This window comes from Parasteatoda tepidariorum, chromosome 10 (genome assembly GCF_043381705.1).
Source record: "Parasteatoda tepidariorum isolate YZ-2023 chromosome 10, CAS_Ptep_4.0, whole genome shotgun sequence".
Taxonomy (NCBI): Eukaryota; Metazoa; Arthropoda; class Arachnida; order Araneae; family Theridiidae; genus Parasteatoda; species Parasteatoda tepidariorum.
In genome coordinates, this window is record NC_092213.1 from 71289679 (window position 1) to 71316151 (window position 26473).

Sequence of the window (26473 nt, forward strand, 5' to 3'; positions counted from 1 at the left end):
AAATTTTCAGAAAAAAATATATAACAGGGACACCAATGTTTCATCTGTGTCAAAGGGTTAAAAAAAGTGCGAGACTGGGAGCATTCAAAATAGGATTGATGATATAAAATAAACTTTTATTTCTTTTTGTCTAAAGGAAAGTAGATAACAGCAACGTCAGGTTTGAAACTGTAAAATTTTTCTGATGGACTCAATTTCGATTTTTGCATTCACTTCACTTAGAAATGATCTTAAATACTTCAAAAATAACTTTAAATGAAATTTTCTGATAAACCATAAAAGCTATGGATTCCCCACTTCAAAATTTGATAAACAACATAAAGGTAGTATTGCATCAAATTGAGAATTTTTTATTTGTTTCTTCTCTATCTTAAAACTGCATTTATTTTGGATAAATTTATCAAAAAAGTAAATAGTCTTTCAATAATTGAAGATATTTTCCTTTGTTCAAGTAAAATTTGATTAAAACGACCCGAATGCCTTAGGAAGTTATTTAAAGATTCCAATAAAAAGAATTTTGAAATTAAATTACCGATAAATTACTCCGGGAGAATATCTTTTATTTTTGTTCGATGAAATTTTTAAACGAATTTCATTTTCGCTTCGATAATTTCAAATTAGGAAATGGATTTCATCAACAAACAAAAATTTTTTTTAAAATTTAAAATTTACGCATCAGTATCACTATTTTACAGAAATAATTTATCAACTGCAAAACAATTGATTAGGATTGTGCCAAAGATAAGCCTCTGCTCTACTAACTTTAAACATAGCAAAGGCCTTGGATAAGGTTTGACACATAGGACTCAACAACTATCTTTCTCAAAAAAACTTTTCGTGTTAGAGTAAACGACTCAACTTCAACCAATAGATATATAAAAGCAGGCCCAATACTGTTTCTCATTTATAGTACGGAATTACCCATTGAAAGAAGCGATAAAAATATGCAAACTGCCTTCTACGCTGACGACACAGGAATACACTCAGTAACAATTTTTCCAAATCGAGCTATGAATAAAATTCAAGATCAATTAGACTCCATATAAAAAAATGCTCTCAGTGGAAAATCAAAATAGAACTTTCTCATAATTAGAACAAACCATAAGAGAAAGATTAAAGATAACAATAAGCTCACTTTATTTGAAGAAGAAATCCCAATAGCCGCTAGTGCTAAATATTTAGGCATCTCGCTAACAAATACCCTAAACTGAAATAAACACATAACAAATATTATCAGGAAAGCTGAAGCTGCCTATCAAGCACTTTGACCAATTTTATCACAAAATACTAAGATGGCCTTAAACACCAAAAGGAATATTTATATAATGTGAATTCTCCCAATATTATGCTACGCCTCCTCAGCTTGGGGTTCACTTTCGAAGGCCATTGAGGCAAGGGGTGCGATCTGTGGTCAAAAATTCGACTTCTGCCTCACCCATACGTCACACCAGTTTATTGGGCAGACCCATTCATGCATCCACAGATCGTAAATTTGACCTGAATCAGAGAACGGTCAATCTCCAATTCAGTACCCGCGAGAAGTATAATTTGTTATGGGAACATAGAAGACTTCGTGAACCGACAGAGTTTCGTGCACCGGTCACTATTTACTACACGGGAAGTCTTCGGTCGGCTGGATTCGAATTCTCGTTCTTACGAACGTGGGTTCAGCGACTTGCCTACCAGGCTATCTCGGACTAGAAAATTACCCATATTTGAGAATAAAACTTAAAGAAGGATGACAGGTGCACCCTGATTTGTAAACGTAACATAATGACCTAAAGATTGAAAATTTAAACAACTATCTGCGAAGATTAAACGCAGCCTTCTTTAGGGAAGCAACCAAATGCACAAAGTTTGATTTCAATCAAATCTTCTATTTCGCTTTAATTGAGGAAAATACCAAATTTAGTCCTCCCTCTGTCTTTTTTCTAAATTACAAAGCATTATCTAAATACTTCTATTCCTCAAATTAACTTACTCAACACATTAACATGAACTGTATCACTCCGCGCTGTAAAGAGGAGGCAAGGGAACGATGCTGGAATTCGAGATGCTCGTTGATTTCTTCAGCAATTACATATAAATTGTATACATGTAAATATTATAAATAGTATTTTTCTCTTATCCCAGTTTATTTTTTTATTATCTTGTAATTTATTATATTTTCGTTACATTACATTACGCACGATTCTCATTCTTTTCCTCTGATTTTAATATTATTCAAATCAGATGAAAGAGCAGATAGCCCTCTGGGCTAGGTACTCCGTACCTTATATTTAAATTGGAGTAACACTAAATCGAACCTCGGCTCTTCGTCAAACTGACTGTGGTCTGTAAAGATTACATACGAATAGCATTTTTTAATCCGTCGGTGCTTATTTTATCTACATGGTCATCAGAGTCACTAAGGAAGCAATTATTCAATGAAGCTGTAGATAGCCACGGGAGAGGAAGATCTTCCTTTATTTATTGTTTCAAAATTATTCAACCAACTTTTAAAAAAAATGCATTTCGTAGCAAGTCACATTAAAACAGAGACATCTTAGAAACATTTTACTAATATTTTCTAAAATGCAATAATTTTGTCATTTTTTTAAATTTACTTGGTATTATTTTTGTTGGGTCGGGATAGCCTGGTCGGTAGGGCACTGGGCCCATGTTCGAGAGTTCGTGGGTTCGACCGCGGGCCGATGACTCCCCGTGTAGTAAAGTGACTGATGCACGTTAAATCTGTCGAGTCGCAAAAGTCCTCCATGTTCCCATAACAAATCAAAACCTCTGGGAGTACTGGATTGGAGATCGATCTGTGGATGAATGAATGGATGTAAGATATGTCCGCCTTATAAACGGGTGCGGTGTGGCAGAAGTCGAATTCTTGGCCATAGATGGCGCTACTGGAAAACAAGAACAATCGCACCCCCTCTGCCTAAACAGGCATACGTCAACATTATTTTTGTTCACAGGAACTTTTTATTTTTAATCCATTAGAGAGTATACATATTTATTTATTTTTTTAAAATAAAATGGATTATGTGAACATGTTTTCTATATTGTGACAACCCTTATAATTTGAAAGTCTGTAATTCAAATCCCTCAAGGAAAATACATATTTCTTTTAGTGAAAACAGTTTAGTTTTTGAGTTTGATTTGGTTAATGAATTAATAGATAGTACTGATTAAATTATTTACTGTAATTATTAACTAATATATTTTAGGGGTGTCTCTCAGACTATTAGAATTAAATATTAGTTTGTGAAAACATAATAATTTGAACCAAAAAATTTTTCTGGTGATAGATTAAATTTTATATTTACTCTATAGATGGTTCAGCGTGCAAAGCTAAACATAACTTGCGTTAATGACTAAAATGAAGGAAGCTTCCGGGTTACTATTTTCAATTTATTTTCTCGTCAGAATTTATTCTATTGTTCCAATTTTCAAGTTTATTCTTTCATTAAAGAATTATTCCCTATTTATACTATTGATCTTCGAATTATTCGATGTTTAGATTGATAACAAATGGAAGACAAAATAATCTCGCAAAAAGATAGTTCAATGTTTAAGCAAATAAGCAGCTATCATGGGTATTTACACTTACAAGATAGCAAATCATTTATTTTATTCATTGGTTGTTTCGAATATTTTTTTCTTTATTTCTCGTTTCGGTATCTAATTAAATATACAAAACCTGAAAAAAATCTTGTGAGTGCTAATATTGTATTCAGTCATTCTATTGTACAAAACTGCTTAATGGTTTATTTATTGTATTTTTGTTGCAAGATTATTAAAGCCTACTTTAAATTTATTTAATGAAGGAAGTTCTGAACTAGATTCCAATTTTTAATTGAATATTAGCACGAGGAAGAATAATAAATATTGATGCTGGTGTTTAGTAATTGACGCTGGTTGGTCTTTTTATCAATGCAGCAATACTACAAAAGTTTTCTATATGTTGATCTCAAAATATTATGAATCGTTCAGTGATGCATTAGGAAAATTATAATAAGAACTTAATGTTTTGTCACAAATTAACTAAATTAAAAATAAATGATGGTTTTTATGACACATTTGGACAGGGCTCGAAAAAAACTCGGAAATTTTACCCGTCCCCGAGGACGGCTTGTCCAACAATGAACCCGTCCTCCTCTGAAACTAACCCGTAGCTTCTAAATAAATAAACATATAATTTTCTCTTATTTATTTCAAACATTCATATAAATTGCACAATGAATATGTAGTTACTAGGATTACATTATACAGTAATAAAAGAAATACTAGGTTACTAATACTAACTTAGTATTTCTTTTATGAAATATTTTAAATGACAAAAGTCAAATTATCTGGATTGTCAATTTATCTGAGGGTACTGCGTTTTTTAAATGAATCAAATATGACGTTTGCCAGTTCCACAATCAAGCCAATGATTTTCAGAGGTTTCTGCACTGAAATCTAAAAGGGTTTTCCATTTAGGTAGATGTTCATAATTGCGTTTAACGCTTCTTGTTTAAGACCAGTACGTAGTGTGTGTTTTTTTGTTAGTTCATTGCTGAAAAGTCCCTTTCAAAAGCTGCAGTACTCACAGACAGAGAAAGCACAAATTCCACCGTATTGCTGTATTTCTAGATAAGAGGGTTATTTTAGAAGTGAGGCGTTAACTCTTGTAAGATAACAAAAATTGAATATATATTACGAACATTAACGGGAAAATGGCAGCCGGATTCGAGAAATTCGTTGTCCGCGGGGAATTTTTGACCGCCGAGGACAGGCGGTTTTTCGAGCCCTGCATTTGGATGAATTTAATTTTATTATACTTGAAATGAAAAAATTAGTTTTTTTTTCGGTTTCTTGTTAGCCATTTTTAAAAGTTTATGTATATAATTTGATAAAAATCTAATTTGTTTGGTTAAATTTTTCCCGATTTTTTATCTACCAACTACGGTGCCTTTTTACTTTTATTTATTTTTCTTTTATACATAAAATTTAATTAATTTCTAAACTATCAGTCTCATCGACTCAGACTTGGGTTTAGTCCTAGCAGTGGTAAAAAATATAAATAAAAAGGAAACGATGTGTTATTTAACTTTGATAGCAATGCAAAAGTTTCTCCCTAATTTTATGTATTAATATGAATTGAATATAAAAACATATCTCTCCTCAATTTTATATAATTATTTATCACAACTAATTTTTTATTTAAATAGGGTAAAAATTCTTCTACAAAGTGTTCAAGGTGAATTATATATTTTTTTTAGTAAAAATAAGCAAATGTATGGTGAAAATCTTCCAGCTAAGAAATATTTCTTGTGATACATTCCTTTTTTTTCCTGTAGATTAATTTTGAATAAAGTTCAAGGTAATTTTGAAGTCATTTGTGTCCCAAAAGTCAAATTTTTACAGTCTTGTACCACATAATTAGATGATCACCATGCTTCAATAAAACTTCATCAGGACCTAAAAGTTGATAATAAAATTATTTAATAATATGAAGTGTAATCTAATTAATATTTATAAGTTGTAAAAATATTAAATTTTTTAGAAGACTTTATTTTTATATTTTTGAGTAGCAAAATTAATATTCTTAATGTATAATAATTAGTTTAATAAATAGATGTAAATAATTTTGATGACTATGAAATAAAACTATTTAACCTATCTATGCAGTTAAAGTTGGCAGCCAAAACTTTCCATATTCAATTAGAAAGTTTTCGAGGAAGAGCAATGTTATTTTTATATTTTTGAGTAGCAAAATTAATATTCTTAATGTATAATAATTTGTTTAATAAATAAATGTAAATAATTTTGATGACTATGAAATAAAACTATTTAAGCCATCATTGCAGTTAAAGTTGGCAGCCAAAACTTCCCATATTCAATTAGAAAGTTTTCGAGGAAGAGCAATGTTAGGGTCCATACATATTTTCATAAAAAGAAATCACTCACTGATAGAACTCACTGAACATTTACTCTAAATAAATCAAAAAGAAAATTTTTATGCATCTTATTTAATTTTACATAAAATATCAATACGTGTTAATTCTTACCGGTTCTATTAAGACAAAGCCGTAAAATGAAGATGACATTGGGTCACACACTTTTATTTAGTTAAATCGTATCTATCAATAGAGAAAAAGCTACTAAAGCGATTAATTTCGCCGAAATATAGCTTTAAACGATTATTTTGCCATCATTTGCGAAAAATTGACAACTTTTTTATGTATTCGCTACTAATACAGACCACCCTCCATCTATAACAATGGGCTCGCCCAGGTTTTCATGGTTTCTCGCCCAGGAACAATGTTTTCATGGGGCACATTAGGACCCATAATCCTCATTGAACAATCTCTGACGCCTGTAAGCTACTTGAACATAGTTGCAGACCAGGTTCACCCATTCTGGCAGCAGTTTTTCTAGCGGGGGATGGTGTTTATCAACAGGATAATGCACCATGTCATAAGGGTCGAGGAACATTCCAGTGACTTTCAAGTCATGTCTTGGCACCCAAATTCAACATTCTTATTATTTTAGCTATGCATAATAAAAAATTTTTTTCATTTGAAGTTAAAAGTTTGCTGCATCATAAAATTGTTTTTAAGATTTTACAGTTTTCCTATTTTCTTTGAAAAATATTTATTACTTCACACATAAGACCTGAAATTTCGATTTATAGATTTTCCAGATATTTTTTCAATAAATAAGAGCAAAAAGTTTTAATCGCTTGCAAGTAAATGGAAATCAGTTTTTATGGTAAATAATTTTAACTCATGACTAAGTTCATAAGAGCATTAATGCATATAGTTTCATAAAAAATTATAATTTTTGATTTTACAAGTTTGACTTAATAGAATCAGTAAGGATTAACACGTATTGATATTTTATTTAAAATTACACAAGATGCATAAAAATTTTCTTTTTGATTTATTTAGAGTAAATATTTCTATCAGTGAATGGTTTCTTTTAATGAAAATATGTATGTGGCCCTAACATTGCTCTTTCTCGAAAACTTTCTAGTTGAATATGAGAAGTTTCGGCTGCCAACAAAAATTCAAGTTCTAAATTTTGACTGAAATGTATGTACGATTAGTAGCTGAACAAACGCAAACGGCAAAATGCGAGGAACAAATAGCAAACTGCAAAATGCGATGAACAAATAGCAAACGGCAAAATGCGAGGAACAAATAGCAAACGGCGAAATGCGAGGAACAAGTAGCAAACTGCAAAATGCGAGGAACAAAATGCAAACGGCGAAATCCAAGGAAGAAACAATTACAGATTAACACGTTCACGCCGGGAAAAGGGAAAGTACTGGTACGGGAAAAGAGAAAATACAGATTGAAGAATTATTTCAATATTAGATAATATTCGGGAGGAGTAAATCTATTCTCAACAATAACAATTCACTGTAAGGAAATTTATCGCAGCGAAGAAGCAATTCAGTATAAAAATTGCATCCGTTAAAAACAATTGGTAGTTATGGATTTTTATTATTCCCGGAAAGAAACTAAAAAATGAAATTTATTAATACCAGTTTTTACTCCGGTGCGCTGCCAAGATGAGGCAATCTAGCGTGACCCACCGGTGGGTCACCCCGGCCTGAACGTGTTAAATGTTTGTCAAGGGTTAATGAAAGAGTTACCCAACAAAATATGTGTTACATTTGTTGAGACATTTCTTTATTTTCTATCATTATTAGTAACAGTTACTATCAGTAATAGTTGTAAAAATAAAAATTTTAAAACTTGGTTTTACATTTGCGCAAACATTGTAAAATATAAAATCGCATATTCAAACCGCTTCTCTGATACAGCAGGATTTATAAACCAGCGAAATAAAATGGCACTAGATAAAGTGTATTAATTTTCTGAACTCTGTATTAATTTCTGAAGTACTTTAGTATGCTATTTGAATTAATGCCAACACTTCATCATTTAAACTACACTGTACAAAATTTTAATATAATTTCTAATTAGCAAAATTAGCTACTAATTATTAAGTTATATAAATTTTAAGTTTTATTGTGGTGACTTCTGATTTCATCGTATTATCAGAGGAGTGAAAATGGTTAAATTTGAAGAAAAAAATGATTAAGTTTAAAACAAATGTATTACAGAATCAATTTTTTTTTTTTTTACATTAATGGCGGGCACTGGGGGCTGCCACAGGAATGCCACGCTACTCTCGTCTCGTTACACAGTGTGCACCTGTGGCGAAGGCACGCAACACCTCCTAGAAGAAGGAAGGCCTAAGCACGGATCAATTTAGTAGTCCGATGTGACGAAGTTAACTGCGCTGTAGATGAAAAATAAGAAAGATGTCATTACGTTCGGGGTACTTAGCTGCGCAGCACTTGAAAATACGTAATATGTCATTACGTTTGAACTACTAAAGGATATTTATGGTAACCCGTGCTGAGGCCTGCTCTTTTCTAGGAGGTGTTGAGCCACGGCGGTGGAGCAGCGTCGCCCACGTCACACAACCACAAATCCGTTTATAGGGCGTTTATAGGGCGGTCACATGGAACAAAGAGAGAGAGAGAAAGAAACATCCATGCCCTGAGCAGGATTCGAACTCGCGACCAGTGGCTCCGCAGTCAGGCACGCTAACCACTCGGTCACCAGGTCGGCGCACTGAATCTAAAATAAAATTAAGCTAACTCTTTTTTAGTATGACATATAGTTATTATGATTTAATATATAAATGCATATTACCCTTATTAAAGTAGGGGGTGAGTAGCTTCCTACTGTTTGAACCCATATATAGGAGCCAGAACTTTCCATTTTCGGGATCGTTTTGAATTTGTGAGATTTCTTCTACGTATATTTTACCGGATACTCTTTTTCTCTGGAATCTAAAAAATGAAATGCTATAATCAATTTCGACTCATGATCTTCATGAACCATTATAGTAATTATATTGCAATATGTATAAAAACGAAATAATTCGCATAATCAGTTAACCGTTAATTCGTAATAGTGCCGAATTTCATGTAATAACACATATTTAATTATCTGGTTGTGATTAAAATAAGTTTCAGATTTAGTGACTAAGATTTGTAACTCAATCACTTACGCTGCATCAAATGTCTTGAGTAAGAAAGCAATGGAAACGCTAGACTTAGTCTAGCGTTTCCATTCCATTTCAGCCGCGTAAAAACAATAAAGCTGTATCATATCACCTGATAAATAAGATTTTACAAAGAATCTTATTAAGCTTCTAATAACTTGGCGACGGACTGTATGATTTAATTACTAGTTCTAGAATTAACTGTTAAACTTGTAGTAAAATATTCTATGCGAGCCGGTTTGTTGCCCGCTGAAATGTAGTTACGGAATTGAAATTTGAAATGGAGAAAAATCCGTATTTAGTAACTTAACGAGAATTTATTTTTTTGTAATTTGTACGAAAATTACTGAAACTTCAGAGATTTTTTTCGTGAATTTTTCAGTATTTTTTGCTTTAAATATTGATAATTTATCAATTGTTGAAGAAAAATTCATTTTCTCTTTCGATTTCCTTATTTTTATAACCTCACCCTTAAAATTATTGTCAAAAATGACGAAATAATATGTGGGTGAGAGGTTAGATGCTTTTAGTAAAAAAATCTTAACATTTAGATTCAAATTTTTGAAAATAAAATTTAAAACAAATAAGATTGAACACCATTACCTATATATGCGCTGTTACAATTCTCATTAACGAGTAAAAAAGTACTTCTCATTTATTTTCTCATATTTAGTCACACGATTTTTATTTCATAGGTTAATTTTTTTTCTCCACGTACAGATTATTATTTTACAAATTCAGGTAATCCAGGCAATTAAATGCTTTTTTACTAAAACAAACCTAAGTGCGTCAAAATATTCTTACATAAAACTACTATAATTATACACCGAAGAGTCATTACATTATGACCACCCTGCTAATAACATGTAGGACCACCTTTAGCCCTCAAAACTGCAAGCACCCGCCGTGGCATTGATTCCACAAGGTGCTGATAGGCAGTCTGAGGTATCTGGTACCAAGAGCTCACCAACTGGTCCTGCAATTCCCTCACATTGCGAGGGGGTAGAGTGGCAGCACGGATTTGGTTTTCCAAGTAGGACCACAAATGTTCTATTGGATTAAGGTCAGGTGACTTTGGGGTGCCATGTCATGACTTGAAAGTCACTGGAATGTTCCTCGAACCAATCCATGACGATTCGACCCTTATGACATGGTGCATTACCCTGTTGGTAAACACCATCCCCCGCAGGGAAAACTGTTGCTATGAGTGGGTGAACCTGGTCTGCAACTATGTTTAAGTAGCTTACAGACGTCAGGGATTGTTCTATGAGGATTATGTGTCCTAATGTGCCCCATGAAAACATTGTTCCTGGGCGAGAAACCATGAAAACCTGGGCGAGCCCATTGTTATAGATGGAGGATGGCCATAATGTAATGGCTCTTCGGTGTATATTTTATTAATAAAATGTTGACCTTTAAGAAAAACAAACAATTAATAACGATGATCTGTGAGCGAAGCAAACAAGGGACAGAGCCTGCCAGTTTTAAAAAAATATTTAACCATCTGTAATGAATTTTCATTTTTATTGTATGTAACTATATTAATACATTTGGATGAACTTACTTATATTTTACATCTTGTACTTCTGCCATCAACATTACTTGATAAGCTGTGAAATTATCAGGGATTCGAAAGGTTATGGTACGTATCAGCTCTTTCTTATCTCCGATGAAAAGGGAATATCTAACTTGATCACTTGGCACTTCAATTTTAGATCCTGCGAAGTCATGCACCGGATCTTCTGCAATATTGTAAGGAATTTTTTAAAATCTTTATTTTGTATACATGTCACACCCCGGTAAGAACAGTGTCATAACTCTAATGCAGCATTTCAGAAAAATCAACTTAAAGAATTCTATAAAACTTATTCTGAAACAGACGCAAAACTGACACAAACTTAGAGATGTGACACTTTTTGAGCTTGATGGAGCTCTACATACAAATTTTTTATTGACATTTCCTCAAAATAGCAATTTTTTGATTTATGTAACTTTTCTTGCCAGGATGCGATGCGTTCATTCCTCTAGTCGTGAGTCAGGGCTTCATTAGGATTTAGTATAGCTACCAATATGCACGATCGAAGAGTATAGAAAGTGGTAGTAAAATAAAAATAATTTTAAAAAATTAAGCTATTTCACCAATATTTAAAATCGTAACTACCTGGCAAATAGATTAAGGATTAATGTGTTTGCGTTATTAATTTTTGGTAATCAGTACGCCATTTTTTTAAATTTATGATTTAAAGGAAATATTACTACCAGTAAGAAAATGTTTCTTACTAATCCTCCACCTTGGCAATTATTGATTTGTATCAATATATACAGCAAATTATTATTACATATTCAAGGGTCAAATTTTACTAATAAAATTAAAAATGTGAGAGAGTTATGACTTTTTACGTGTATTTTTGGTTGAAACTATATATTTCAACTATGTCAACAATGTAAGTGATGATATTTAAATCTTATGAGGACTGCGACTTTACTCTCAAAATATAGTGAAACTTAAAAATTTTGTTTGTTTGATAATTCAAAGTTATTCAGCGACAGTTTCCAATTTATTATAGGGGGCTATATAAGGGCTATCCCCCGTATATTGAATACACTCAAAGTCTTATAGAAAATTTACTTGTTCTATAACTAAAATTCATTTACATTTAGTGCTCTGCCTTCTTATTAAAGTAACAATTTACTGTGCAAAAGATTTATTTAACTAATTTATAACACTTTCATTTTGTTTTATACAAAAAAACAACAACTTTTTAAGCTAGAAAGACTGAATCCTTTTTTTTTTCATTTTTCAAAATTCAACAATTATTTTTATAATGCACTGTATCGAAATTTTATGTTTTTTAGTCCACCATGAACAGAGCGTAATGAAAATTTGTTTAAAAACACTATCTACTTGTTATACAAAGATGAGTCAGTAAATATGAATATTTTAAATTTTTTCATACCATATTACATTTTATTTGCTGAAATAAGAATTATTTTATTATATATATCTCTAAGCTATTTCTGATTTGCCGAAATTCCTCCTTTTCTTCCAATTTCTACAATTGTCTAGTTTTTTTTTTCTGAAGAAATGAATCTTTGCATAATTTGGAAATCAAAAGACTGGAGTAAATTTAGTCAAATTGTCCATTTCGAACTGCGGCAGTTTTCGGGAATATTCATTTTGAGATAAGTCCAGAATAAAAAGCTCTTCGACGACTCACTTTAAAAAAAATGAAAAATTTGTTAATTTACTGAATGATGATTTTTAATTACCATTATTATTTCTCGGGTTTCCTGAACAATTCCTTTTAGCAATATCAGCAAGACTTTTTCTGTTTAACAGTGGAAGCGACAGGTAGACAGCTTGAAAATCTACTTTTGGCGAACTCAGTTGATTTGTTATGTATCTGACTGTTGCACGTGAATTCCAGTCATATGCCAGTTCATCTCCACTGGATATTAATGTCTTAAAAAAGAAAAGAAATAAAAACTGTACATTAAAGAAATAAATTTCATTATTCCTTTAATGTACTATTTTAGAGAAATTTCGAGACCGTATCGTAAGAAATAGCTGCAAACTTGTTACTAAAGTAATATTTTCTACGCCAAAATAATATAGAAAATGATGGTGAGGATTTATATTTTGAAAGTTTTATACCCAAATTTAGTAGCTTTATTAACATTCCAATAAATTACTATTTTTAGCTGGATTAGGGATGCCTTGTGCGATCTAAAAATATAAAAAGTGGTGACCAGTAAAAAGTAAAGATGTATTAAAATTAAAAACGTTTTCTAGGATTGTTCTTTCAGTTTACTATTGAAATGTTTTCTCTTTAAATAAGAATAATTTTTAATGTAAGTAATAGTGTTAGCTAAGATTAAAAAGATTTTATTTTCTACCATTTCTTACTTTTTTAAATCCCCTCTGGTATCTCTGCAGCAATACTAAATCCCAAATTCAGTAGTTTTACTACAACCCTCTCCAGGGCCCTTGGCCATACTAGTTTTTGGGGACCTTAGATTAAATTTTTTATTTATTCAGATATAAAAGTATTTATATATCTTTTCATTTAACACGTTCACGCCGGGAAAAGTGAAAATACTGGTAGAAGAACTATTTCAATATTAGATAATATTCGGGAGGAGTTAATCTATTCTCAACAATAACAATTCACTGTAAGGAAATTTATCATGGCGGAGAAGCAATTCAATATAAAAATTGCATCCGTTAAAAACAATTGGTAGTTATGGATTTTTATTATTCCCGGAAAAAAACTAAAAAATGAAATTTATTGTTACCAGTTTTTACTCCGGTGCGCTGCCAAGATGAGACAATCTAGCGTGACCCATCGGTGGGTCACCCCGGGTGAACGTGTTAAGAAAGCATATTTAAAGTAAAAATAAATAATAATGAATTAAATTTTACTTTATTTTGTTAAATTAGAACTAAAAAAATTATCGTATTATATTAATATATATTTGAAATTGATTTTTTTTTAAAAAAATAATTGTTTTTCTTAAATTTATTTTCAAAAATATTTTTTTAAGTGGGTCCGAGGCCTTGACCTAGTCTGACCTAATGGGTAATCCAGCCCTGACCCTCTCCGTTTTGTGGCGCTGCTTGTTTTTGTTTTAATATCTCATCGTTTCAAATATGCATAGTTCGCAAAATAAAAGAGACATCACCCTAAATTAGTTTTGCTTTGATAATCAGATTTTCCCTAATTAAATGGTTCAAAGGCGTGACCTTAAACATGGTAATTAATTAGTTTTAACTATTTATTGAACTACACAATTTCAATTTCCGAAACATTTTGTATTTCCAAACAAACATATTTTGTTACGAATTATTGATTTCGAAATATTAATTTTAAAATTGAACATGCTGTAAAAACTTTGTAGCTTTTTTATTATGATAGTGACCTCTTATTTTTATATTTTTTTAAGTACCATATGAACACTGAATATGATGGAGACAAATATGTTTTCATTGTCTTGACAATGCAAGGAAGGGAATAACACTTTTACCACCATATCCTTTTTAGAATCGAAATAAATACGAGCATGGAATTGTTAAAAGGGTAAAAACGACGCCCGTTTTATAGTTTTCAGTTATCATAGTCTTAGCAACAATGGCATAGTAATCCAAATAATGTGGTTATAGTATCAGCATTTACCTGTACAGCAATGGCAGTTTCGTGAATACCTCCGAAACTACCGTCTGATAGTTGCTTCTGTTTCAAGTTTGAAATACTTTTCCTGTAGATTGGAAATAAACGTTGTTGTTCGGATGTTGTAAGGAAATTCATTTGGCAAGAGATAGCCATTAATGCAAAAGATTGTATATCTGAAATCATAGAAGACATAAATAATTCTGATATTGCAATAATGGGGATAATTAGGAAAAGTGGCAGTAAAATAAAATAGCACAATTTTACCAAGATAGGAGTCCCAGATTTGGACTGTTTTTTTTATCGGATATAAAGAAAGAGTTAAAAATATTTCATTTCGATATTTTGTAGTTATCGGTGCCACTAAAATTTTGTACCATTAAAATAGATGTCTCAAATTCATTTGTTTCACATGTTCAAATTTACTGACTACTACAAGGTAGAAATTGAAAAAGTTTCATTTAGATATTTTGTAATGATTTGAGTCATTCTGGGATAATTAAGTCTGATTCGCAATAAAATAATGGCTAATAGCATAGAACTATATAGCATGTATTTACCAATATAGAAGTCTCAAATTTGTACCATATCGCACCCCGGCAAGAACAGTGTCATAACTCTAAAATGCAGCATTTCAGAAAAATCAACTTAAAGAATACTATGAAATTTATTCTGAAATTGACACAACTGCCCTCAGCTGGATACCTTGCGAATAAGAGATGTGACACTTTTTGAGCTTGATGGGGCACTTCATGCATATTTTTTATTGACATAAACACAAAATTGTTGTTTTTTGATTTGTGTCGCTTTTCTTACAGGGGTACGATAGGTTTTTCATAAGAAAAATAGAAAAACTAAAAGGAATTCTACGAATCTTTACATTCAATTCACATTTGAGCAAGAAAATAATAAGCGTTTTCCTTCCATTCTTCTTAGTCGTAATTATAAAAAATCATTGTTAGTTTCACTCTCTTCGCACAATCTTTCCTCCAAACCAATAACTGATTGCTTCACGCGCCTTCGTTTATCGTGCCTCTAAAATATGTTCACGTTTTTCTAGTTACATTTTTGTAATATAATTTGGGGTTTAGATACCGAGAAAGGTTCTTGTTAATAGAACATAAAACTATACAAGGTTCATTTCTGTCTCTTTATTTGCGTTTTTTTCTATATTTTTCATTATATTAAGTAGTAATAAAAATTACTATTTTACTTTCTAAATCAAATAGAACTGAACACGAAATTGTCAGATGTTTACATATACAGAGGATCTTAAAAAAATCAATAGTGATAACAAAAAATACAAAATACGTTTGTGGCCTAACACTGTGTTAATTTTTAAAGAAAAGATATCTGTATGCAAATATTTTACTTTCTAAATCAAATAGAGCTGAACGCTAAATTGTCAGATGTTTACATATACAGGGGATCTTAAAAAAATCAATAGTGGTAACAAAAAAATACAAACTATGATAGTTTAATACGTTTGTGGCCTAACACTGTGTTAATTTTTAAAGAAAATATATCTATATGCAAATATTTTAATATCAGACTTTTAAACATTGAAGTAATGTCTTAAAAAAAAATTATTTTTCTAGCATTAGTAATAATATACAAAATTCCCATGTAGCAAGATTTAATCGCGGTAATCAAAAAGAACGCGAGTTATGATACTTCAATATGCTGGTGGCAAACACAATTTGTTATTTAAGGCAAATATATCTGCATGCAAATATTTTCCCACTACACCAGTAAAGATAAAGTGGAACATAAAAAAGCGATTTTTACTAGCACTGATGTGAATTTTCTACCATTTTTAATTTACTATTACTAATAGAATTTTTTTATTTATTTGTAAGCCTAGTGGTGAACAAAATCACATTATTTAAACTAAAAAATAAATAAATAATACATATTTTGCATTTAAACCCCCACCTAAAAAAGAAAAGTCGACATATACGCTTAGTTTAGAGTACATTTTCCATATGCATAGTTTTGATACAACAAAATAAATTCCAATTATTACCTTTGAGAAAGAGGTATTCAGATGTGCTGGTCAACACGTTTGTGAGGTCAGATACAGCTCTTTGTGGCCATTTTTCATTAGCATTACACAGAGCCAAGTAGACTGAAGGATGTGTAAAATTACCAGAAGATTCCAACTTATTTTGCAACAGCTGTATTAAATCATAAGAAGCAAAATGGCGAGGGGAATTACAGGTCACTAGCAGAAAATTGATGTAAGAACTCAATTCTATTTCTGAAATTGCATTGCTGGAAATGAAACACAAATTATAATAAGCACAGTGAGGAAGGGCTATTAATTAATAGTTAAAGGAAACCACTGTTCCAGGTTACATATAACAACAAAAGTTTAAGGAAAATCTATGACTATTCATTAACATGCATTGAAAACATGTCAATTAATTTGGATATGAAACTATGTGAAAACATATTAGAACAGAACCATATACCTGTAATGTACGTAAAGCGGGCGTTGCTGGATGTTTTAGAAGAGATTATTAAAATCACGTTACTGGTTGTCAGATTCAAAGGGGACCCAGAAGACTAGGAAACTCTTGGATCAAACTATCCTTCGGGGCAGGACTTTTTAAAAGAACTAACCAGCATGGAGAAGAAACCAATAACCTCCCACGATTAGTCCGAAGCCGAAATGGATCCTATTTGTTATTAAAATCCCCAGTGGCGCAACTGGTTAGCACGCATTACTTATACTCCAATTCTTACATTTTCGTTAAACATTTTGTGTCTTAAAAAAACAAATTTCTACAAAAGAAACTTATTCTTACCTCTGCAAAGCTCTAGAAACGAAACACTCTGCTCGCCGGATTAACAATTCTTCTCTCACATCTGTTCCGTCATATGTTGCATTTCCCTCTAAATATAAAGCAATTATGGCTTTCAACGTGTTTGCTCAGCAATCCAGCAAAGGAGAACGTTGATTTTTTAGCCAAGTTATTACTTTTGAGCTGACATCTTCCACGCCTGTAATGCCAACCTCTGAAATAAAAACGTGCGAGAGTTAATTATCATTACTTCTAATCTTTAACTATAAAATACATAGATATGAAAATGCGATTTTAATGACAAATGTAAATCAGATGTTTGTAGGGTATGATCTGTTGAAACATATTCTCATTTTACGGAAATTCAAAGTTATATCCACAGTTAGCGATGAAACAATACAAAATATAGATTTGTTAACATGTATCACAGAATGAAAAAAAAATTATAAGCCACACCGGGGATTTACAACTGTCATACAAGAAGAGCTTTTTCATTATCGTTTTAGAGCTAAACCTCTAATTAATCATTTCTTCGGCACATCGTTATAACCGGCTGCTCAGATTACTGGAATGGAATAAGAATGAGAAAAATCCAACTTCTTTCTAAAATTCGTCATATAGACCAAAGATATGATTACTTAGTGGTTAAGCATCGGCCTTTGTACCAAAAAAGGCTGGAGTTTTATTTTCACATCCGCTAAGACCTACTGAGAACATGATACGTGATCATAAAATCTGAGTGGTTAAAAGTTCAGTGATAGGTCGCTGAGCAGTACCACGGGTATAGGGATCTAGAGACAATTTCCTTCCCCTTCAAATGCATGTCTAAATTGTGAAAGTGGCCACACGAACGAGCAGTGCTGCTGAAAGTTAAAGTAAGAAAATTAATTTAAAGTATGATATGTTTAGAAAAGTTGATTTCTATATTTCTATGTCACCTCACAGGTGAAAACGGAGAACTGAAGGTTAAAAATTAGTGAATAATTAAAATTCACAACACAATTCAAAATTGCAAATCTTCAAATCGAAGTAATTGGTACAAAAATAACTTATTATTTAAATCATATTTAATAAATAATCATTATTAAAACATAAATTTTACTGCCACAAGGTAAAATGGATCCACGAAGCGTAGCAAGTAATTATCCCTGCTTGTATAACAATATGAAAAAACTTATTTTCAAGATGATGTCGATAGTCTAACGATACTGAAAAAGTTTTATTGCAATCAACTGACCGCCTATCGAAATATACTACCATATGAAATTGCTTCGCTACAATCGTAGCAAACAGCCTTTACAAAGCGAATTAACACTCACCCATTTCAAAATGCAACGTGAAGTTGGCTTTATAGTTGCCTTACGATTAAGTCCACAGTGGAACCTTAACACGTAGAATGAATTCATAACCAGTCGGGTTTCTCTACTATCGTCTGAATGGAGTTATTTTAGTTCCGGATTGGAAGCGGTAATAAAGTTTCATAGTACCGTCTGTCAAAGCATATCTCTCTAATCTGATAGTGAAATTACTTCTTTGATTGTAGTAGATACCTTTCACGAATCGAAATGAATTTTGCTTCCTCAAAAAGTAATACTCACCCATTTCAAAATCCAACGTGAAGTTGGCTTTATAGTTGCCTGGGAAACTAGCAGAATTCACTTTGAAATGAATTTCTATGACACTCGACGTGGTTGTGATATTTCCAGATTTTGATTCAGACCAAAACGTATAGTTCTTTCCTACATCTTTCACCATTATTGTTAAGTTGCCAGATATCAGGGGCTGCAAAAAAACATTCACATGCATTAGAATAACCTATTGTTATTTATTGTTTTATTTTAGTGATTATTTTTTATGATTTTCTTTTAATTTTTTTATAGATTTGTTTTCATTGTGTCATTTATTTCATTTTTGCTGTCCAATGTTCTCATAAAGTAGAATAAGAAATATTTATACAATTTTATATGGCTTTAACACTGCTAAAATGCTCAGAGAAAATGTGTCAAAAATTGAAGCTTTTTTGATGATTATATTTCTCTTGATTTACGAAATTTATGTGTAATTGTAAATGGTTTTTGCACAGATATAATGCACAGAAAAGATGTGTCAAAAATCAAGCTCTTTTAATGCCTATATTTCTGTTGCTTTGTGAAATATGTATGCAATTTTTAAATGGTTTTGCACAACTAAAATGCACAGAAAAGATGTTGCAAAATCAAGCTCTTATGATGACCATATTGGGGGGGGGTAATGCCTGTCGCCTCCACGTGGTGCCCCCTGGATACCCCTCACTGGATAACTAAATGGCAGACTAACATCATGATGAGCACAAATAAAGCTTGAGATACGGCCTTATCCGTCGCACCGATTAACAAGGAGTGCGTTCCGGAATTCGGTAGAGGTTCCTGTTCGAAAAGTTAACTACAGTCTCCAATAGCACATGGTAAGCCCACTGGTGAGCCCAGTGCTAATACCACTGCTTTGCAGCTTCCTCCGAGAGCAGGAGAGCTATGCAAAAGCACAGGCCCTTCCTCTGCAGGAGTCTCTGGTCTCCAGAGACACTCGGGGGATAGTGTATCTTAACGCAGACTGACGCCATTCCCGGTGGAGAAAGAATGCCTGATATCTACAACAACAACCTACTAAGAGTAGCGTTAGTAATACAGTGTAATGAGTACACGGTAGAGTGGATTAGCGGCCACTTTAATGACAGATCCTTGGATGACCTCACACTTAAAGTTATAGGCGCTGATGAGTTACCCAAGCCTGTGAAGGTGGCCTTTAAGACCAGAGAACAATTCTCTGATCAGCGCACCTTTTTGTGGCGTCTTCAGAGACTGATCCCAGGGTTGAAGTCTATGGGGTGGAGGGTTCTGCAGAATGCTTCGGGACCGGGCACCTCTAGATGGATCTTTGAGGTTGAGCCTGAAGACATGGAAGATATTGTGAGGGTCAATTATTGTGCAATCACTGGTTTTGGATCGGGGCGTCTTTTAGATTATCCAAGATCCTAACAAGAAAAAGGCAGCAGAGGCTCCAACAACATCGGATGTTCTTTCTGTCGAACCTTAGGACCAGAAGGAAATAGATCAGGAGGATGAACCTTGGAAGGCTAATTCCCCTGATTCCAAGGTAAGTTCAATTGGGTCTCTTGATTTTTCGGTGCTGGGTTTGGGCTCTGGGTCAGGCGTAACTTTACAACCTGACTCACCAGCTTCAATGCTTGGTATTGATGAAGCAATAGAGCTGTTAGATGGAGATCTTTCCTCTAAAGCTAACCCGGATAGGTAGGTGCCATTCTGGTGTTACTCATATTGCTAACCAATTGTGGCAACACTCAAGGTTGGTCAAATCAATCTCCATCATAGCATTGTTGCCTCTAGCCTTATGGCTAAAAGGTTAAATGATAGAGAATTAGATATTGCTCTTATACATGAAGGAGAGCACTGCTATTTGAGCTCTTCTTCATGCTTGAGAAAACTATCTCAGATAAGGAGGTTGCTCTTGCAATATTTATTGACATTGAAGGTGAGTTTGATAAAGTCCCTGTTGAGACTATCATTAATGCATTTAAGAACAGAGGACTAAGACTATTCTAAGACTTTTTCATGTTTTTTTTTATTTATTCTAAATGATAATTATAGAATAATCAGAGAGGATCTGCGAAGCAAACACTCTGTTGGAGTGTACTTAGTAAAAAACTCTATGATGTTCATTTATTTATAATTTTCTTTCTTGTACATTTCTCATAAAAATTGATTCAAACACAGTTAATTAATGCTGAAAATAATTACCACACCTTTGTCATTAGACGCAGTTCCCTTAGACGAAAATGAATTACATTCTTCGCCGGATTCAATACTTTCCAACATTTGTGGTATTGAATATTGCCAACAACGTTGTACGAATCTGAAATAATTTCATATACCCCTTTCCTTTCTGAACAAGAAGAAGAAGAAGCCGAACCTAAAATAAAATTTCAGGTTATTCGATTGTTATTTTATCAGAAGTGCATATTCGTTTACTTTTGCACTTTAAAAAAACTTAATTTGACATAAGTGGCATCAGATACAGAGATCTAATTTTAATTTAAGCGATATAGCTACTCGGAAAGTAATTTATTTGTAGAAGAAATTGTTATTAGTGATACGTTTTTTTCGTAGAATTACGAAACGATTGCAACTTTTACTGTTACTAGGTACAGAACATAAGTTAAAAATCGGACAGTAGTCACTAAGCCGTTAGAATTGTGATCAGCGATAAATTCTGTTTGCCAATGAATTATTTTTATAGTGGAAAGGAAACCAGTGAGTCTTATATTTTTAAAAAGCATAGAACTCCAGTGCAACTTTAACTTAAGTCGAGAAACAAGTCGAAATTTCTATTAATGATAATTTCATTTTAGCGATAATATAACGATTATTCTGCTTGTTACTGTCAAGAAGTTGAAGCTTATATTTTTGTCAGGGACAGAGAGGCAGTTAAAACTTTAAGTTTTCAGTAAGTCAAGAAATTGGTCGATATATTGATTGACAATATATTTTAATTTGCGATAATATGACGATAAAATTCTGTTTTTAGCGATTAGAAAACGATTGAAATTTGCAATGACATCCGAAAGAGAGTTCCAATCAAAATTGTAGAGTTTTAGCTAATTTAACCCTTTTGAAGGCCGTGGTAAGTATACTTACCACCACATTTTACCACTTTTAATTTAGGTTTCCATTTTTCAATAACTTCAGCTTTCTTGAAGTGAGTTTGAATAAAATTGGTAACCATTTGTCACTTTTAAAAAACGTATAAAAGTTATAAAATACATAATTCCTTTTGAAGTTTGTAGCATTTAAGGAATTTATTTTATAAATAAAGAAAAATAAAAGGCAGTAAGTTCCTAATAGGTCATGTTAAATATATTTACCACCAAAAAATGGCAGTTTATAAACTAAATGAGTTGGGTTTTTTTTAATATCAATTACTGTTCTTAAAACAATTTCAATTCCAGAAATACTTTAATTTACCTTTACTAGAAATAAAGGGCCCGTTAAAGGGTTAAAGTGGTTACAGTTTTGATTGCCGATAATTTCCTATCAACGAAAATATCGTGATAAAATTTACGCGTAGCAGCGCAAAGTGAGAAAGTCGTATGTTTCAATTGTAGGGCGCCAATATTCTTAAATCTAGTGTGCCAATTTTGTTTCAGTGTGCCAATAGAATCGTTAATTTCTACAAGTTAAATACAATGCGATTGTAAATAAAAATGTATTCAATTTTTCTTAAATGTTGTAATAAAGACAGCTTCAGAGCAAGTAGAATCTAAAATCAATGAACTTAACGGAAATGAAAACAATGAACGAAAAAATGAAAGCGAAAAATTTAAAGATGGGCTGGAAAGAACACACTTAGCAAAACAAACAAATGAAAGCTGAAATAGTTTAAACTGTAAAAGTAAAAAAAAAATCGGTGTTCCATAATCATTGCTCAGAATATATATTTTTTCCATTTAAGTCAAAATTGAAGTAAAAAAATATGCTCATTAGGGGTCGCAAATTAGTGGAGAAATGAGGTAAAATCATTAAATGCGGAAGAAATCATTGCATTCTGCAAATCACTACTGAAATGTAAGAACCTTTCAATAGTTGGAGAAATCAAAGAGAAGTTAAAGAGGTAATTTTAAGAAAGGATTTTAAATTTCGTAGCAATCAAACATATTTTGGTTTATTTTTTGTTCGCTTTCCTCACAGAGATGCTCTAAAAGATTTAATAAATGTCTTTAATTTTTTCGTGCTTAACTATTATGCCCTCTAATGAATGCTCTTTTTTAAATTCATTTTTAACAAGGATTCTAATTCGATACAATATGGTTGTTATGCATTTTTATATTTATATGCAGATTTTATGAGCATCAAAATATTTTTAGCTTGATTAAAATATTAATTTTAATTAGCATTTCAGTGATAAAATATTAGCGGTATAAATTTCTGACTTTATATAATTTACTGTCTTCTGACAATGAATTTCAGATTTTTATTTTTAACAATAGAAAGTGTAATCAAGAGATTCCATTGTATAGAAAATTTAAAAATTCCTTAACAATTAAAATTTGATTGTTAAATCATGAACAATAACTTGAATTCATTATTTAAAACTGGAATAAATACTTTGCTGAATCAATTTTCATCATTCTAACTTGTACTTTCAAGATTGATTGTGTTCCAGAGATCTTGCTTAACAGCAAATTGAAATTGATTTGGGAAATTTTTTTCCTCCGTTTTCGCAAAGATTGAGGAATGGGTGATCATTTTGATGAAAGTGATCATGATTTGGGTCAAGAAGTAACAATGACCCCTGATTTATTAGGGCAGCAAAACCAACAAAAAACAGACGCCTTATAAATCTTAGAAGCCACTCAGTGTGTATCGACAAGCTTGTTTCTGGTGCCTTTGGTGACTTACATAAAATGATGAACTTCTCTGGTCAAGAAGTTTTCGTCAAAATTGTTTCCCTTGATGTCATTAACACGTTCACGCCGGGGTGACCCACCGGTGGATCACGCTAGATTGTCTCATCTTGGCAGCGCACCGGAGTAAAAACTGGTAACAATAGATTTCATTTTTCAGTTTTTTTTCCGGGAATAATGAAAATTCATAACTACGAATTGTTTTTAACGGATGCAATTTTTATATGGAATTGCTTCTTCGCCGTGCTAAATTTCCTTACAGTGAATTCTTATCGTTGAGAATAGATTAACTCCTCCCGAATATTATCTAATATTGAAATAGTTCTTCTACCAGTATTTTCTCTTTTCCCGTACAAGTATTTTCACTTTTCTCGGCGTGAACGTGTTAAAATGAAAAGTACTAAACTATAAGTAACTTAAATTTCGCTACCATTAGAAAATACTATTTTACAACGCGAAGCAAGTTGGCATCCCTGCATTATACGAAGAATAATGCATCGAAAGACTACCACTCTAAAATATCTACAGGGATGTTAACTTTCTGGGCATTCAGGATACAGGGATGCAAGCTTTCTGCAAAAGTTTAATAAATTGATAGCAAATCAACCCTTGGCCCTCAAAGTTCCTTGAACCGTTGAAAAAATGGAAGCAACCACTAACATTTTGAAAGATTTTTTTTCTTCCAAACGTACTTTATAATACCCGGATTGCTCTGAATGAAGTGGTAACTAAACATTAAGGTGCAAAAAATGTCACATTTAGTGTGNCCACCGGTGGATCACGCTAGATTGTCTCATCTTGGCAGCGCACCGGAGTAAAAACTGGTAACAATAAATTTCATTTTTTAGTTTTTTTCCGGGAATAATAAAAATCCATAACTACCAATTGTTTTTAGCGGATGCAATTTTTATATTGAATTGCTTCTTCACCGTGATAAACAGGGCTAAAGTGATAAATCTCCTTATAGTGAAATGTTATTGCTAAGAATAGATTAACTCCTTCCGAATATTATCTAATATTAAAATAGTACTTCTACCAGTATTTTCTCTTTTCCCGACGTGAACGTTTTAATAGGGCCATTCAAACATAATCTGTTTTTTGACTGTTCTCATTTTTCTTGCCGGGGTGCGATATATCAAGTCGGAGAAAAGTCTAAAAAATCAACCCATCGGGAAAAAAAGAGACATCTCGGAAAAAAGAAAAATCTAAATCATTTCATAACAACTTGTATCAGAAAGATTAACCCTTTCGCACCGACTGTCACAAATACGTGCCAACATAAAACCGTATCAACCAGGGTAAAAACATTAAACTGGTAATCAAAGTAATTCATTAGCAGTTTATTTGTGGGCGGAGTTATAATTGTTTTATTTATTTAATTCACCATTACTTTGTTCAAAATAAAACTATTTAGTTATACTTTGAATTAACATTGATTACATATATGATTAAACTAACAATAATTAAAGTAAAAGCAAAGTAAGTCTGTCAAATTAGCAACGACTTCATTTAAGTTACCGCTTTTTATTTAATTACGTCCTGATCCTGATTTTGTACGAATGCTTTTTTGAATCACCCGTCCCCAAGGGGTTAAAGTATCCATGACCACTTCAATCATTCTTAACATTTTTATAGTTTTGTTAACAGAATTTTTTGGTTTCTGCAGAAATATTCGAAAAGCAAAGTAATTCCAGAGCTCTCACGGTTTGGAAAAGTTTTTAAAAAGTTAGCAAAGGTGAGATAAATCTAGATGTTTTAAATTACCCATAAAAACAATTAATTGAAAGCAAATGGGTCCAAATTTAAACATATGGGTGCAAAAATAGTGAAAGATAAATTTAAGCATTTTTCAGTAGTCTTGAAAAATCCTAGCTACTACTTTTTTATTTTTCCTAGTGGTTTGAACAATGATTTCTGTTATCACGTTCTTCCATTAAAAAAGAAAGGACCCACATTTTAAAAGGACTCTAAGCACAAATGGAATAAGCGCTAAACAATATACACTACTAATTCTTGATTAATTCTAGATTTTTGGTTTCCTTAACAGAATATTTTTACATGCTTATTTCATAAAAAAATAAGAGATTTAAGTCTCAGAGGATAAGTTAACATTACTTACATGCTGTGCTAAATATAACGGAAATGAAAAATACAATATATATTGCTCGGAACATTTTTGTAATGTATTATACTTCTAGAAATATCATTCCTTATTTATAATTATTTTCAATTAATAATCTTTATTTGTAAGACCTTGTTAGATAAATCCATTGTAAGTTTATTGTGTAAAAATGATAACTGAGATTGTTTGTTATTTATCATCAAGAAAATGCTCAATAAACTTCAAATCCGAGAAGGATGTTTGTTGGTTTTATTTGTATTCAAATATCCTTTATCAAAAAATGACAAATCTTTTATAAAATAAGACGTGCCAAGTGTATTGTTTTTTTTTCTCTTTCTTTTCTATATTCTAGTAAAAATTTCTGAGTGTTTACTTTACTTAAAGCATTTGAAACTATCTTAAATTGACAACGCAATTTTTTTCTTTAATTAAAGAGGTCGGGCAAAAATATTGAAACATTTCTGTGCTAACTCTATGAAAACAATTTTTCTTTGGAGCAAATGTTTTGATTTTACATGTCAAAACTGTTGGCATAATTTGAAAGATAATACTTGAAGTTTTTATAAATGTTGTCATATTTCCCAATGCAAAATTTGGATCAGCAAAATTGGAGTGGTAGTTAATAGCTTTTTTATAATATCACCAGCAATTTTTAGAACTATTCTATAAAGTTTTAATATTTTTATCACAATGCTTTTTTAATAATAGTAGTATTGAAAAAGGAAAGAAGTTTCTAAATTCGAACGCTCATTTTGATCGATGCAAATTTTGAATAGGTAAACAGAACCCTATTTGTAAAAGCTTCAAGCATGATCTTTTGAATTGTGTCAACAGTTTTGCTATGTAAACTTCTTCC

The 26473-nt window shown here is 31.9% G+C and overlaps 1 protein-coding gene across 1 annotated transcript; it reads right to left on the reverse strand.

Annotated features, from left to right (window-relative positions):
- Nucleotides 1–5174: 5174 nt before the first annotated feature.
- LOC122270959 (uncharacterized protein CG3556) lies at nt 5175–25794 on the reverse strand. The gene is made up of 10 exons (XM_071186769.1): nt 25615–25794; nt 20838–21004; nt 18637–18820; nt 17042–17252; nt 16258–16505; nt 14238–14407; nt 12334–12526; nt 10628–10805; nt 8709–8848; nt 5175–5454 (listed from the first exon to the last, which is right to left on the reverse strand). Exons 6-10 carry the CDS (start codon nt 14385–14387, stop codon nt 5387–5389), a joined length of 729 nt encoding a protein of 242 aa, XP_071042870.1. The 5' UTR covers nt 14388–14407; nt 16258–16505; nt 17042–17252; nt 18637–18820; nt 20838–21004; nt 25615–25794; the 3' UTR covers nt 5175–5386.
- Nucleotides 25795–26473: the final 679 nt, after the last annotated feature.